At 42.6% G+C, this 16888-nt stretch overlaps 1 protein-coding gene across 1 annotated transcript in view; it reads left to right on the forward strand.

Annotated features, from left to right (window-relative positions):
* Positions 1–16888, forward strand: part of gpr158b (G protein-coupled receptor 158b) — a 48363-nt gene that overhangs the window by 7764 nt on the left and 23711 nt on the right. Inside the window, exons 3-4 of the mRNA XM_070845491.1 lie at positions 12835–12937; positions 16403–16614. Coding sequence (XP_070701592.1) covers positions 12835–12937; positions 16403–16614 — 315 coding nt within the window. The remainder of the gene's footprint in view (positions 1–12834; positions 12938–16402; positions 16615–16888) is intronic.

Here is a 16888-nt window from a genome sequence, read left to right on the forward strand (position 1 = left end):
GTTTCAGTGAGGCTAAAATGCCGTCGATCTTCAGCGATGTGGCGCGGCGTGAGAGCTGGCAGCTTCTGTAACATCTCCAGACTGCCAGTCAAATCACTGTTATGTAAAAAGAGGTGAGAACCTATCACAGTTATATATATATATATATATATGTAAGCGATAAAGTAAATGAATCTATAGGGAGGATAACCTCATAACAGCAAGACGGCTTAAGTGCTGCTAAACAAGTGGATACAGAAGCACTTATTATATGGATTAGTCTGAGTATGATGGATAAACAGCACACTGCATATTCCAATTAGTCTGCTCCAGCTCATGATGACAGGGCTGTGGAACATTTAGATTTAGTTTTAGATTTGGGATGTGAAATGTTCAGTGTTTCTTGTGTTTCTTCTCTCCCCCCCTCCCTCTCTCTGCGTTTCACTCTTTTCATTTCTCTTCCCAGCTTGTTTCAGCTTGCCTAAATCAATTGCTTATTGCTGTTGTTCAGCCAGCCCATTACACATACTTTAGTGTTGCTGCTTTTGGGACTTCACCTCAATTTTCCTGTTCGAATTAAAGTATGAAAACAGTGCAGTCAAAAGCTTCCAGTAAAATGATTTAGCTGCTAGAATAGTACCTCGCTGCAACACGCACAACACTACATTTAGATAAAACTCTAGTTTTAAGAGAAAAGAACGGGTTTTTTTGTTGTTGTTGTCACAGACAAAGTAGAAAAGAATTGCTTTTTGTCCCTAAGTCCCCATTAAGAAGGAGTTCATTTCTAAATCTCGCTAAATACATTTTTTGGGAAATGGGCTGTGGAAAGTCAATGTGAGGCTCATTGCTTTCACCAACGAGTACAAACACAGCCCGAGGCTCTGTCTCAGAGAGGAAGATAATAACGAGACGGTCTCTAGTAATGTGACGGAGCATCATGTGTTCTGCAGAGTGAGCAGACAGTGTTACCACAACCGCTGCCTTCTCATTGTTACTATGATTTAGTGCTTCAGTCAGTTTGTACCTGAACAACTTTTATGTTAACAGTCTGCAGTTTTTCCTCCCCTGTTTATTCTGCGTGATGGAGACCAGCCGGTTTTTAGTATGAGATAGTGTGGATCATTTTTGGCACTCAAACATGCAAGTGTTGATTTTATTGTATTTATTTATTTTAGTTGCATTTGGGCATCCAAATACAATAATGTTAGTAGACAGAAGCAGCTGCTTCACAACTTTAGCATTAATTTGGAGTCGAGTGTCTGAAGTCAAACATTTACTCTCCTTTTAGCTCTGCTTTGGTCTCCACCACCTAAAATTATCTGTCTCTTTAGCTTGCTTATAGCTTATAGAGATGGGGAGACACACAGAGTTGGGTGCTAGTTCTCTGTCTGTTTGTCATTATTAAGATTGATTAGTGGATCTACATGTTCTTAATAAGGGAACTTGGGTTCACTGAACTCCACAGAACTGAAACCAAGTGAGCTGGTTTTGATGAGGAACGTTAATAAAACAACGACATGCTGTGTTTCCGCTCAGCTACACGAGCTTCTTTTTCTTCTTCTTGGCCTTTTTTTCTGGTCTGCCCAGATACAGCGAGGCTGTGGAGGAAGGTAGGATGTGTCACCATGAACCAAATACAAGGCTTCATGCATAATGGATAGTCAGTCGTAGGGGAAGCATCTTACATAAGAAACCACTGCTTATATAATTAGACGAGGACTTGAGGAATGATTAGTGTGGGTGATTTGTGACTGGATGCATCTGAGTAGGTTTATATGTTTTTATTTCTTTGTGTGTGCTTTTTGAACGTAAGTAAGCATCAGTGTGTGTGCGATATGAACGCATGTGTCTATGTATGTGTGTTTTTCTCTGCCCGTCCTGTGAAACGTGCCGCTGGAGATAAAGGGCTTCAAAGGCAGAGCTCTGCTAATGAGTGTAAACTGCTGTGACAGCCAACGAGGGTTACCCCCCTCTCAATCAGCTACACTTCCTCCTCTCATTTTGCTGCTCTTTTCCACACTCTGTGCTCCCATGGCTATTCACACGTTCCACATTTCTCTCTATCTTTGGCTATCGCTCCGTCCTCATCTCTCTTTTCCATAACCCTTACCCCTGTCTCTGTGTCTCCATTTTCTTGAAGCCAATTAACTCCTCTGAGGAGGCCAGAAAGACAAGCCAGAAATGATCCCTCCATCTGTCAACATGTCATTCTTTGCCTTATTGCCAGCCTAACACATTAAATCATCATTTGAGTTGAGCATGTTATAATTGAGAAACACTCCTCACCTTCTTCTCCCGCTTCAGTGAATGCTGCAGCAACCTCATCCTCAGCATAAACTGGTGACCTCGGCTGTTATCGTCGCTGCTTTTTTGCAGCATACGTACGTAAATAAAATAAAAAAACACTCTGGGCACCTCATTTGTGGATGGACCTTTAGACATCGGAAGCACAACATGACAAAGAAAAAGCAGCTGTGCTATTATTTTTAGCTGCAGCTCAGCTACTGTTCATAGTGATGTGTGAGTCCCCCTATTCTAAAAATTTAATTACCTGGACACATGTGGCCCTTCTCCGCCCTGCTGCTGGAAACCAGACCGGCTCTGCAGTCTCAGGCTGTGTGGAGTGCAAAAAGGGATATAAATTAGATATTTGTTTCTGCCAAACTGTGTGTCTTTTGCAATCCTTATCGTCTCTGGCACATTGCAGAGAAAGACGAGGGTGTAAGCTTCCAAAGTCTTAAAGTCAGTATGAATACTGTATGTAAGGAAAGGGATACCCAGCTGAATAAGACGCTGCAGAAACCTGTGCGGAGCGTTAGCAGTAATGGATGTTTAGGTGGAAGGGATATGCTGGATTGGGGATTTCTTCTAAGATATGTCACTCTGTATTTGTCACTAGTGCAGACAGTCACAAGACGTGTTTTTTACCTGCCTTACCTCTCACAGGAGGACAAAAAAGGCGAGTTGAGGAGCAGAGGAGACAGAAAATAACCTGTTCTTCTCCATCTTTTCCTGATTCACTCTCCTCTCTCGGTTTTGTTCTGCCAGAGGCTCTCTGTCTGCTCCTCGGGGAGTTTGAGGCTCTACAGCTAAAGCTAGGCTGAAGTGTTTCAAGACTTGGTGCGTCTGTACACTAGCTGGCAATGCATATGTGTGTGTGTGTGTGTGTGTGTGTGTGTGTGTGTGTGTGTGTGTGTGTGTGTGTTTAAGTATTATCTTTTCTTTTCCATCATCAAAGAGACACCTTGTGTTTGTATTCAAAGCAGCATTCAGAAAAAGGTAAAACCAAGGTGAATAAACCTTTAATTCAATCAAGCGAGCTTTAATGTACAGCTGTGAGATGTAAGAGACTTTCTCAGTAGCTGCATGTTCAGCTATATATTCAGAAAGCCTCTGTGAATAAACATATAGTACTGTGTCCATAAAGCCTGTTACTGTCTGGAGTGGTCCTCCACACCTCTATGGCTGCAGCGCTGAGAGGTTTCTTTCCAAATGGGCTCATGAGCAAAAACATGTACAAAACTGCGAGATGTTTGGTGCGAAAGCATCAGACAAAAGGTGCGTCTTAGTTCTGCAGAAACAGACGTGCTAAGCTCTTCTTGTGCTCTACAGTAATGTAAGATGTGCGGCTTTATAATAGTCTGTTGTTCTCAGTACTGGTGCACTGACCATAAACACTTTTTTATTAAGAAGGACATTTTGCAATGTAATTAATAAAACCTTCTGTGGAAAGATACTGAAAGCAAATGTCTCAGCTGAAGAGCTTTCCTCAGTGAAGAACTCAGAGTTTACAGGCTAAACTCTGACAATGACAGCCATACTTTTTAAAAAAAATCAAATTACGGTATTTATTTATTGTATTATTATTCCCTGAGAAGACTGTGACACTGCCATGCTGGCTCATGAATAACAATTAGCCTGTTGCTAGGAGAACCCTAACCTATTGTGTGTGCGTTTGGGCACCATGTATGATGGCACAGATCATTTCTGACATCTGAAATTCAAATGAAGAAAAACCTTAAAGATGAATTACACCAGTTAACCACATCATAATGACTAACAGGTAGAGTGTCTCTGGAGGAGTCTTGCTTTTGATTTTCTGTATAATTCCAAAGTTGTGGTCTTGTTGTAGCAGAAGATGTCACGTAGGCGTCCGTTGTGGAGCCTCGATCTTTTCCTCATCAGCTCTGGTTTCCACTCCAGCACTCAGAGCCGCACAACAGTTGTTAAATGGTACAGATGGACTGTTGCTTTTAGGCTGTATTGTCTGGACATCCAGATGTTTCAGAGGTGGAAAAACACACCCAGGACTTTCCAGGGTGATGAGATGGCCGTGAGATTTGTAAAAATCTCACAAACCTCAGTGGCTGGACATTTATTAATTTTCTAGTTACTGATTCTTTAAACTGGAGACATACTTACCTTTAACAATATACCACCATTTTTAATTATTTGAACTAATTATTTTTTTTATTAACACTGCGTATGATCTCCAGCCTATTCTGCCAAGTCTGGCATATTCCTTTTTTGAGCTTTAATGAGGCTGCTGTTGCATGCATGCATTGCAGCAGGAAGTGAGGAATGAGAGCGGAAGGACAAGGATGCATAGAGGATGGAGAGGATGAGGAGATAGGAAGGGAGGCAGGATTGGAGGATTGACAGCAGAGAAGGACAGTCATCAGGGAGGATTCATCCTCCACAGAGAAACACCACTCACTCTCTAATCTGTTGCCTGCAGCTCAGCGGCTGCCACGGCAAAATGTAAGAGCCTGTCAAGTCGGCAGCAGCAGTTGGATCTTAATTGAGTGAGGCCTCCCAGTCGAGTCCATGCAGGGAGCTGGGGACCACCCACCCAGATGTCTGCTTGGGGAAAGCTGAGAGTTCATCTCAGAAGCCTTCAAATGCCAAGTCAGACTCCCATTTCACTCCAGACGCATTTCCGAAGGCTGCAGAGTCAATCACTGGCAATATCTTGAACATTTGCGCCTTTAACTAACCGAAATATAAATCACAGCCTTGGATTTCTGAATTTACAATCCCATCACCTCAGCTAATGCCCTTTAGTAGTGCAGGGAAACCAACAGCGGCACTCAGCTCCCGGTGACTCTATCTCTAGTCACAGCACTCTAACCGCAACAAGCCACCAATCAATAACTGGCTATACATCGCAGTTTTTGCCTCTTATATTGATAGAGAAATTCCAGACAGGCTTAAGTCCAAGGTCTCTTCTTCTCAGACAGCCACTGTTTCAGTGGTTGGTAGTCTTGTGAAACAGCAGAAGGCAGATTCTCCACCCAGGGGACAGAGTGATTGTAATGCTTTTAGGGTTTAATGCTTTCAGTGTATTTATAGATCTCTGAGGGACTCAGAGTGCTCTCTCTCTTTCTCTCTCTCTCTCTATTTCCCCCTCTTTTTCTCTCTTTCTCCCTCTTTCTTGCTCTTGCCAACTCCCATCTTGGTGTCGTGTTCGCAGCTTTTTATCAAATAGTGAGAAAACTGAGGCAGGAGACCACCGGCTGCTGCAGTCCAAACACGAGGGGCCTCCATGTGAAAGTTACAGATAATTCATTTTAGGTTTCAGGCTACGTCAGTCTGTGGGGGGATCGTATTCGCTCGTGTGAGACGTAGCGCACTGTATGTTTTACACTCTGTGTGATAGTATCAAGTGACGGTGTGTGTGTCTGCTGAAATCGGTGGTTTTCTACTTATTAGCAGGTGCTAGCAGAGGTTTTACAGAGCCGTTATGTTACGATTGTCGTTCTAATATTTCAGTATTTGGATAGTTCACTGTAGCCCACTCACTCGTCATGAAATACCTCTTTACATCTGGCCTGGTTAGCTTATTTTATAGCTGTATGTACTGTTATTGTGAGGGAAACTCCATCATCCCTAACAAAAACAAATAAATAATTAAATAAACAGATAAATAAAAGTAGTCCTGTACCTTTGGCATGCTTAGCTTTAGCTCATATGAAATCCTTGAGGTGGATATTGTATATTGTCTGAACCTTTTCAAGGGGAAAGTCATCCTAAAAGACTGTCTTTAGAACAGCAGGGTCTAATTTGTGATGTGTATTTTTCCGGCAGACCTGTCCCAAACAATCCAGACATACACCGTGTAATTAGGGCATTAGCCCGTCCTGTGCAAGCAAAGAACAACCACCAGCCTCGTCTCTCTACAGCGACATTCATCGGTTACACAAAGAGGAGGCCGTGCTAGAAAAACGAGTGAATATAAGAACATAATACAGTGCAGCCATCAGACATGTTGTGAGCGAGGAGTGGAGCTGTGAGCACAGGTCATCTTCCTGCAGGGGACACAAAGCTTTGTTACTGACCAGTCAGAGTTTGGTAGACAGCGTGGAGAAGGGGAATATATAAAATATGTTATATAGGTTGTCAAGGATTTGTACGATACAGAAATCAGCTGATATGACCACAATGTCAGGATCAATGAATGAATGAAAGGAAACTAGGGCACAAGTAGGTAAATATCAGACCTCCACTGTAACACATAAACCTTCACACATTATTTAAGTACATCTGGTTGTCTTTTCCCTCAGAATTTGCCTTTTGATAATCAAATGTCACTGATAAACTCCACAAGGGAAGAATGCAAAGATCAGGGCTCTGTAATAAAGCATCCTCTCCCCTGGTTGCCCCTCTTTACAGACAAGTCTTTTGCACTTTCTGTGATTGACAATGCAACAGTGAACCCTGTCAGTCAAGTGTTATAAAAAAAAAAGTGGAATTAAAAGCCTCCACTGCATCCAAAGTAAGGTGCAATTATAAAACACTTTCACACTTTCAGGCTGCGGTCTGATGAAGGTGATCCATCAAACTGAGACGTGTCAAACGACCGTTTCATACCCCTTTCATAGTGGCGGAGGAAAAACGAGGCCGGCCTTGGCACCGTTAAACTCCCTGCCTTTAGATATTTGTGCGTGTTTGTGTGTGTGTTGCTGCACTTTGCTGGAAAAGTAGCGCTGGTGATGGACGACACATGGAGCGGCGTGCTAGCGAGGCACTTCAGGGGTACTGGGTGACATTAATCTAAGTTTGACGATTTTTGTCAGTCTCCTGCATGTTTTCTTTGTTACACTCTGTATTTAAAGCAGCTCTGTGAGGAGCTCGAGTGGTGTCGCCAGACTGGAAACACCTATGTTACACCTCACATACAAGGCTGCTGTGAGTAGGTGCTATTGAAGCCACGAGCGCTTATTTATTTTACACTCTCATTTGCTTTAAAATGCACTTGGGAACCCAAAAAGTGGCTCTGCTGTGATAGCACAGACGGATTTAATAAATGCAACAATTCAGATGCACAGAGCCTAATAAAGGTCTAAAATAAGCATCATATTTCATCTTTGCCCACCTCAGTTTCCCTGCGTATGTCTTATCTTAATGAGTCTCAGCTTCCTTTGGAGTAAGCAGGAAGAGAGTTCATAACAAGTTCTGGTGCTGAATGTTTACATCTGTATTAGGGTGAGTGTGAGTGTCTCTATCTATCTATCTATCTATCTATCTATCTATCTATCTATCTATCTATCTATCTATCTATCTATCTATCTATCTATCTATCTATCTATCTATCTATCTATCTATCTATCTATCTATCTATCTATCTATCTATCTGTGCGTCCCTTGTTTTTTTTTCTGCTCAGCAGATGTTGAAAGTTTCAAAGTTGGACTCTGACTGTGTTTGCAGCCCTCAGGGAGGCTGAGTCCTCGGCTCGCCACCTGCTCCTCCAGTCAGAGAGGTAGAAACATCCTGGCCGAGACCCAGATTCATCCTGGTTCTGCAGAATTAAACAAAAAAAAAAGAAAAGATATATTTAAATCAGGCTTTAGTTCAAATCAGTGCCCTCTCCTTGTGTTTTGCAGACTGTAATTTCACAGGTTTGCTTATCTCCTGAGAGAGAATAAGACAAACAGACAAACACAGATTTGCTCCAGCATAAGATGAGCAGCTCAGGTTGTTTTATATACTGTTGCTGTGTTTGCTTTCAGGTTTTCTATGCAAAATGTGATTTCCCAAATGAGAGCGCTGAGCATGGACGTATTTTGACCAAAAAAATAAATAAGTAATCGTAATCCTGTTGTGAGATTCAGTCCCTTGAAGCTGCATGTTAGTTAGCTGCTGTTGCATCACATACTGTATGTACTGTAATCGTTTGGACACGTGAGCTTAAAAACCCCCAAACCATGAAAGATCTGCCCACAGAACAGCAGCATTCATCAACCTGGCTACGAGAGCTACCAGTGTACAGTATGTGTGCCCAGCTGTCTTTGTGTTTGTGGCAGTTTGCTCTTTAATTTCTATTCATGACTTCCTGTGGAGCGAGATCACCGTACACGATGTAAGAATCTATTTTGCTTTGCATAAATACAGTGAATCTGTTTTGCCTCTCTTAGGCAGGATGAGACGCTCTTATCTATTCCAGACTTATTTTTGGCCGTGCGAGTGCTACGGCTAAAAATGTCAGTCTGTTGGTCCACCACTTTGGGCCACACTTAAATATTTCAACAGCTATCAAATGGATTGCCCTGAAATTGTGTACAGACGTTCATAGTCCCAGGAGGATGACTCCTAATGACTTTTATTCTAGCGCCACTTTGAACAGCTGCACTTTGCATGTAGTGCTAATTGAAAAATTGGCCACCATGGTAAATGTTACCTGCTAAGTATCAGCATGTTGATGTTGTGAGCATGTTAGCACGGTGATGTTAGCACACAGCTTAACCCTTTCATGCATGAATTATGATGACCTCAGTCAGGAGAAGTGTTTTTATTCACCTTTAGGTGTGAAAAACAAGATTTTTTTTCAGCCCATGTTTTCTAAAGATATATTTACATGTCCAGTAGTTGAAATATAGCTGGTGATGCAAATGCAAATGTAGTAATTGCATGACTCCTTAGATGTTACTTGATGTCACCATATTTTTCTTACCTGCAAGAGTTTCTTTTTATAAAAGGTTTGAACAGAAAAAAAATGAGCACCTTGGTGTTTCTGGCTGTCTGTCGGCCATCTTGGCTTCCCACTGGGCAGCAGTCAGTGGATGAGATGATGCAGCAGCTTCACTGTAGTGGCTGATGTGCAGCTACGCCATCAAAACTCATGCATATACAAGAAAACAGCTTCTGAAGAGCTGCACACTGTAGTGACCTCTATGCATGAGAGGGTTAAAGCACTGGTGTGTCCGAGTACAGCCTCACAGAGCATCTACAGCTAACAGTGTGGATACAGACTCTTATCTCATGTTGTGGTTCGTAAAATGGGTTAATTTTGCCTGAAAATGTTCCCAATGCAGGCTGAAGTAAACAAAATGATGCTGAATCACACTGTATAGTGATGGAAAGGATTATGTTGCTGTAACTGACGTCCATTTGGTTCCTATTAGGTGTTTTTACAGTCACAGACATGTAACAAAAATGGGACAACGATCCCATGAGGCTGCTTTAGAATTGCTCTTTGGTTGATTATTGTGATTCTCATAAATAGGCATTCATTACAGTAGCTCCGCAGTGCTGTCTGTGAATGTAAAACATAATCGGGGACGTGAATCTTCTCTTATGAAGGCTGCTGAGGACATTTATCCACATAAAGGACATTATCCTTGGACTTTCCTTATTATAAACTAATGACAAAGGAGGGGATGAAAATAAAGAGGCATAAAAGTTCAAGAGCGATTTTTAACTACTTATAAATAACAGCTGAAACACACTGAAATGTCACTGATATTACATTGTACAAGCGTTATCCTTGTGTTTCTTCTTTTGGCTAACGTTCAGGATCCCACCTGACACAGTTCACATTTCAGAGCAGTACCTGTAAACTCCAGTCACCGAAGAAAAATGCAAACAAACAAAAGGTGAAGTCTCTGCGGTGGAAAGCTCACACACACTTTTTCTTCCAAAGAGTGGAATCGTGCTTCATCACTCCCAGGCCTGCTTGTCTTCACTAGTGCAACGCTGGAGCAATGATTTGCTTGTTGCAAGTTTGCAGAACTTAAAAACATAAATATAGAATCAGAAATGACATACGATTAAAGGGCAGTACCGCTGAAATACGGTATGTCTCAGGTATGTCTTACATTGGATTTATGCTTCATAATGTTACTGCTGTTGCCTTTACATGTTAATGGAATTAACGTTACTCCAAAGCATGGCTCTGCATGGGAATGCAAAATATCAGTTGCTTCAGGCAGAAGTGGAGATGCTTTATGGTGAAAATCAGTTTAGGAGGATCTGTTAGACACCAACCATGACCCTCAACTTTCCCATTTCCAGTTTCTCTCTCACTCGTGTCCTTTCATCTCCACTGGTGCGAAAGGCATTTAAAGAAAATTTAAAATGATCTATATAGTTTAGCTGTACGTGAATCCACTTGATAACTAAATACTTCAAATAAAGCTATGCTAAGGCAAAGCTAAAGTAGCTAATTCAGGCGACATACTTCCACTGTGTGTGAGTGTTAAGCAGCACAGCTGCAGTTCTGAGGAGATTAACCTGGTTTAGAATAAAGACAGGAAGCTCAGGGAAACAGATAACATGAAAGAAAACAAACAACAAAGAACAGCACCGCTGAAGCAACAGTGTATTTCCTTTGTTGGATCTCTGTGCAAACAAAATGTAAAAACTGTGGAAAGAAATTCAGGAGGAGGTGTCTATTATCAGGACTTAATGGACGAGGAGGCCCAGCTGATGATGGACAACCTGAAAAGCATTATCTCACTTATAAATTAACACTATTCATGTATGTTTACTTAAGGTGTTCACAAGCCATAACACCTGGCTAATACCTGGAACAGCCATTACCATCCCATAAGGTTGTTCACTACTCCGTTGGTCCCTTTGGCTAAGCCAACGTGATGCTGCATCCAGGTGACAAACAGTGAATATAGTCTGACCGTGTGTTTAACGACGAGACGAGCTAACGAGCATCGAACGGGAGGTGAGACGGTCGCTCGTGTGATACAAAGGATCAGTGAGTTCAGAGGGGCGGGGTACTTCCTCCATCCTGTGGTGTTCCCAGGATGAGGACCTGAAGGAGGACACTCACTGTTGGGAAATAAGTTATAAACTGTAAACGGAGGCTCTGACTGCGTCCCCGTTGCTGTGGTTACCCATTTAGTGCAGCCAGCAGATTAATTTTGAACGATGATCAGACAGTTTCACTTAGTAGGTGTCCTTTTAAAGCCAATCAGACCTGAGTATTCGTCAGACTGAGGTATAAAACTTAATGATTGAGCTTTAGAGGTGCTGATAGGCCTATTTTTGAACTGTGAAGGGAGGCAGGCGAGCCGTTCCCCTGCTTCCACCCCTTTATGCCACACTAAGCTAATTGCCTTCTGGCTCCACATGCAACTCCAGATATGAAAATGCTATTGATTTTCTCATGTAACTCTCAGGGAGAGAGCGAATAAGTGTATTTCCCACAGAAATGATTCCTTCAACATGAGCTCTGTCCTGAATATCAGAGAAATAAAAAGACTCCATCAGCGCCTCTCGCTGCAGCAGCCGTCCCAGAGACGGTATACAGTTTTTTACTGTAAGCATGCGAAGTGATGCACTATTTATGAACGTTCATGTCAAATTTATTACTGCTTTATTTTAGTACGAGGGCATGTGCATTCACATGAGTGTGCAATGTCTACACTGGTGCCTGTGTGTGCATGTCCCTGAGTGTGTTTTCGCTCCAGATGGTCTGTAAGCCCATGTAGCTCCCACAGTTATCAACGCAAGCTGGAATTATGCAGACGCGCTTAAATTCTGCAAACAACCCTTAATTCTTAATTTAGATATTAATTAGTTTCCCTGTTACTTGGCAAAGCCCTGTGATTTCCCCTGACACCAGGCATGTTTATAACTGGGGCGTCTGCTGCTGCACAAGAGTGTGTGGACGATGTAGGAGACTCGATAACATGACAGAAACTAGTTCATTAACTGAGACCGTGGCAGTGGGCCTGAGAAGCAATGCAATGAATCAGCATGCAGCGAGAAGACGTAGGAGCTGCACTTTATTCCGTTTGTAATATCTGTTTTTATCTGTTCAGACCATGGGTATACAAATGCTTTGATGTCAATGATAGATGAAGAGTCTGTAAAACGCTGTAATCTATGTTGAGGCTTTTGCATTATGAATGTTACAGCGTTCTCTATTGGTAAACTCTGCTAATCCCACTGTTAGGTGACGTTAATCATCCGGATCTTGACAATGTTTTCATACAAATGCAAATATTTGGCGGTTCCAGCACAAGATAGCAGGAGGCTTATTGAAGCATATTGTGGAGGCAGAAATGTGACGACAGCAATCAAATGCAGTCACTGCGCATATCTTTGCAGTGACGATGATTTTGATCTCATGTTGTGTGCACGACGTCTGGTTCGTTTTCATTTCTGCATGCTGTGATTGGCTTCCTTTATTACTGCAGGATTGGAGCTAAGAATCATTTACTTTATTAATGAATCTGCAGATCTTTGCCTCAAATTTGGCCCCAAAAATATCAGAAAATTTCGTTTGTTACAGACAATGTGGGAAAAAACAGGTAATTCTCTGGTTTTAGTTGGTGTTTTGATGTTTCATTATGATTATAAAATCCTAATAAGAAGAAAGAATTTATCATTTTACTCTCGCTTTTGGATTCAAGAAGCAAAACAGAGCCACTTTCTCTGAGTCACCGTGTTGGCCTTTCATCCCTGCCTGTCCCATTGTTTCGTATTCACATCATTTACTCTCCACTCTTGCCCCCATGCAACTACCTCCTGTGATATTCTTGTAACTAAAGCAGCAACACTGATTTTTTTTTTTTCTATTAATCTCTACCTGTCTTTCTCTGCATTTCTTCTTCCAGTGCACTCCCATTGTTGGCCATGGCTTCGTGTTGGACAAGTACAAGTGCCAGTGCAGGAGAGGATTCTACCATCCAAGCCGAGTGGCGCTCAATGGCTTTAAAAGTAGGTTACAAATCCCTCTGTGATATAAAAATACATATTGCAACGAGCTGTCAGATCAAAACTTTGAATCTTTCAAAAAAAAAGCTTTTGGGATTTATGAAAGAAAGAAAAAAAAAAAAAAACGACTTGTTTTCTTCAGTTGACAGCCACACATTTTGTTTGAAATTCCTTTTATGCCTCTGAATGGGTGTCCCGGGGCTTGTGGGGTTACGAAAGCTCAATCTTCAGTCAAAGAATCTCAACTGTTCTTACTGTGGAAATCTCTACTGTGTTTCTATTCCGAGCTCTAATGGGAGCCACAGGTGGCATCTGAATCACAGACCTGTTGGATTATACGGTGTTTGTGTGGACAGACGGCACAGCTTGGTGGAACAAACTTGAATAAAGGTTTCATCACACTTTAATTGACTCTTCACTAACCCCGTAGTTACTGCTGCTACGTCTAAACGGCGAATACTGGGAGATTAACTTAATTTGAACTCAAAACCACCTATTATACGTGCGCTATGTCCAGATTTGGGCAAAATGTAGCACAGTGTGTTCAGTATGCAAACAAGAGCTGAATCTGCCACATGCCAAAAGGTCAGAGGTCAATAAGCATCACCCCACCTGTCCTCCTCATGTGAATAGACAGGTGTTCTATGCATGGTAACCATGGAAACAGCATCTGCACACGACTGCATCCCTGCCGGTCCAGCTGTATTTTTTTATTTTCTCGGCTGAAGGAAAGAGTCGACAGTTGAATAGTTTTGATTATACTAGCTAGTTCTGTGTGAAGGGTACATTGTGGGTACATCCTTCCCTCGCTGTGTTGAAGAAAAAAAAGTTAGAGACGATTCAGCTCTTGGCTTGTGCATAAGATGAGCACGACCACGACGCCTTCACAACAACCGGCTGAAATGGCGGGCAGCAACGCCTCGAGGTGGAGAAAAATGTGTCCTACTGTGACGAGCGTTTAGCTACATTACGCCACCTCCACGTACCGAAGTTACCGAATGTCATGTTATATTTTTGATGTTTCGGACAGTGAGCAGCGCAGCTTACATGCTGTTTAATCAGTTCCATTTTGTAAAGGCCTTTTTCCAGATATTAATTATCACTCTGATTACAGCCCCATGCACACTCCTGCGTTGCTAAGCTATGATTGTGTAATCACTGCTCCAGGGAGAGGTTTAGTGGATTCATCAGATCACTTTCTTGTTTCCATCATTCCTCATTCTTTGCAGACCACTTGGAGCTTTTCTGCACCAACGTCTCTCCGTTCACCTTTACAGTTTTCAGGTATCTCCTGAACTTTACCTCCGTGCTCGTGCTTTGGATTTGAATGGCTGTATTCTGACACCTTGACTGAAAGCGCTGCAGTGTCCTCAGGCAGAAAACTTGGCCCTGATGAGCGAGATAATCAAGCAACTGCGGTGGTTTTCATCCCCGACTCCAACAATACGGCATCCCAAGGGGGATGATATGCTAAGCTGGAGCTTTATTGTAATGCAGCGTGATGAGGCCCGTAGTCAAACGGCTCAGTCTGTGAGGAGCCTCATCTTCCAAACCCCATGCAGACCACGTCATTAAGAATCACTGTCGACTGGGCCACAGTAGCTGGCTGATTTGCCCCCCTGGAACCTGTCTGTCATTCCTCGTGCATCCCAGAAAACAGAGCAGACTGGAAACGGATTCTGTATTGTTCCCTAGCAACCGGCCAAAAGGACAGATATCAATGGGGAGAAAGGATGGAGAGAGGAAAACACAGCCTGCAATAACAAATGAATTATTTGAAAACGTGCACTAGAGCCTCATAAAACATGACATTTGATCTGAATGTCACAGTCTAGCCTACTTTTTGCCGGTGATCTGAAACATTTGGTCTTGATAGCTGTTGCTATGCATTAAAAAGACAGATTCGAAACATACCAGCAATCAGGTCTGTGAGAAGACTGCGATGTTCCTTTAAACTTTATCAATACAGAATTTAATGAGCGTTGTTTATCAGCCACACGTGATCATGACGAGACACATTTTCTTCTCTGGACAATAAAACTTAAACTTAAACTTAATAACAAGATCCTTCAGCTGTTAGCAAGAAACAGTGTGAAGTGCCTCAACTTAAAACAAGTGTTCCTTCTACACCGTGCTGTCCACCAGCTCGAGATAATAACAGAACATTTTTTAGCTGTTATGTTAAGACATTTTTTCATGGTGATAAATCTGATGATGCAGCTCAGGTGGAGGTCTGCAACAGCTTTGTTCTTACTCAAACTTTTATATATGTTTTTCCAATCCAGTCAGAGTCCAATATCTTGTGGGACAGAAAACAAGGACAGAAAACAAACGTTTACAATTTTACCAGCTCCTCTCGACTCATAGAATAAATAAAATTGAGGAGAATGAATCATAACAAAACCCCAGCAGCAGCTGTCTGACCAGCAATCACCAGAATCATAAACTCTCTGGAAGATCGCTCCCATTAGGTAACCTGATAGACTGGAGGTGTTCCCTGCAACTGCCCCCAGAGCGGAGAGGTGTGGAGCCACTGTGGCCCCACGCCACATGTGTGAAACGAGACAGCGTAATGGGATCGCACTTTCTCTCTTTCCCTTCTTTCCTTCTATCCTCTCTCCGCTGGAAAAACAAAACCACTTTGTGTGATTCCCAACACTTGCATGACTGCGCGATACAGTTATCAACATGTCTATAAATGTACCCGTCAATCCCTATTTAACTCGTTAAACCGTGATGCCAGAGTACTTTCAGCACATTCCCTTGCAATCATGCTCTGCTGAAGCACTGTACAACTCCAGCGCCGCGTCTGCATAGTGTATGAGCTCTGGGACTTACAGAGGAATTACATGCTTATCAAGCATCGTGTTCGACTGCGTGGTGTCTATGTGGCGAAAATGGAGGATTTAAACTAAAGATTGACTCTAAATCCTGCCCCAGCAGACATGTCGCAGAATGAAGAAATTATATTTTTGGCCATCGTCTGTTATTCTTTCACATGTAATTGATTAAATTCACGTTTCGGAGGCGCTAAACCGAACACACCCCGTCACGCAAATGTGAATGAAGATAGAGAAAATAAGCCAGAGGCAGATTTGATAAGCCACATCCAAGTGTGTCACACGCTGGTATAACAACAATTATGCAGGCCAGGGTGATGAAAGGAGGGGTGTCACAATATTTTATCCTGCTCTCCTTCATTATTCCCTCATCTGCCTAATTAAAGGCTGTATTCTTGTAATTATCACCCCCACGGCTTTGTGATTTATTGGACTGATGATTTGTACTCCTTCAAATTGATTAAGCGAGCATTTAATCAGAAGTCAATGTGTGACAGCTAAATGCAAATGAATCACATTGATAATCTATGAAAACACTCCACTAAATCAGACCTGTGTTCTGAGATGTGATTAGAAATGAACCCAACGTTGATCATCAGCTGAAGTACTCTCATGTCCCCCCCCCCAGGTAAGGAGCAGGGCTCCAGCAGAGACGAGACCTCCGACGTGTCCAGTAAGTGCCTGCCGTGCCGCGAGGGATGCCCCTACTGCCGGGACGACACCCCCTGCCTGGTGCAGGAGGACGGCGCTCTGCGGCTCGCTGTGGCCTCCTTCCAGGGTCTGTGCATGGTGCTGGACCTGGCCAGCATGGTGGTGGTCTACCACTTCAGGAGGAACAAGGTGAGGGAGGAGTGCTGGATGCTGATAATTTAATTTTTACACATCAGGACGTTTAGGTTTACTAATCATGCCTGCAATAATAGTTATATAATGTTCTCAGTGGCTCTGGTGGGAGTTTTCTTCCCATCACATGGACAGATTTAAGACTGGGCTTCCTGATTTGATGACTCCATCCTTGTCTAAATCTGGCTGTGCAATAGAAAAGCTGTTGGGGAAATATGAAGTTCATTATTCCTTCCCATTGGTGCAATTAGTAGACTACAAACTGCAGCAC

The sequence above is a fragment of the Pempheris klunzingeri genome, chromosome 15 (genome assembly GCF_042242105.1).
Source record: "Pempheris klunzingeri isolate RE-2024b chromosome 15, fPemKlu1.hap1, whole genome shotgun sequence".
Taxonomy (NCBI): Eukaryota; Metazoa; Chordata; class Actinopteri; order Acropomatiformes; family Pempheridae; genus Pempheris; species Pempheris klunzingeri.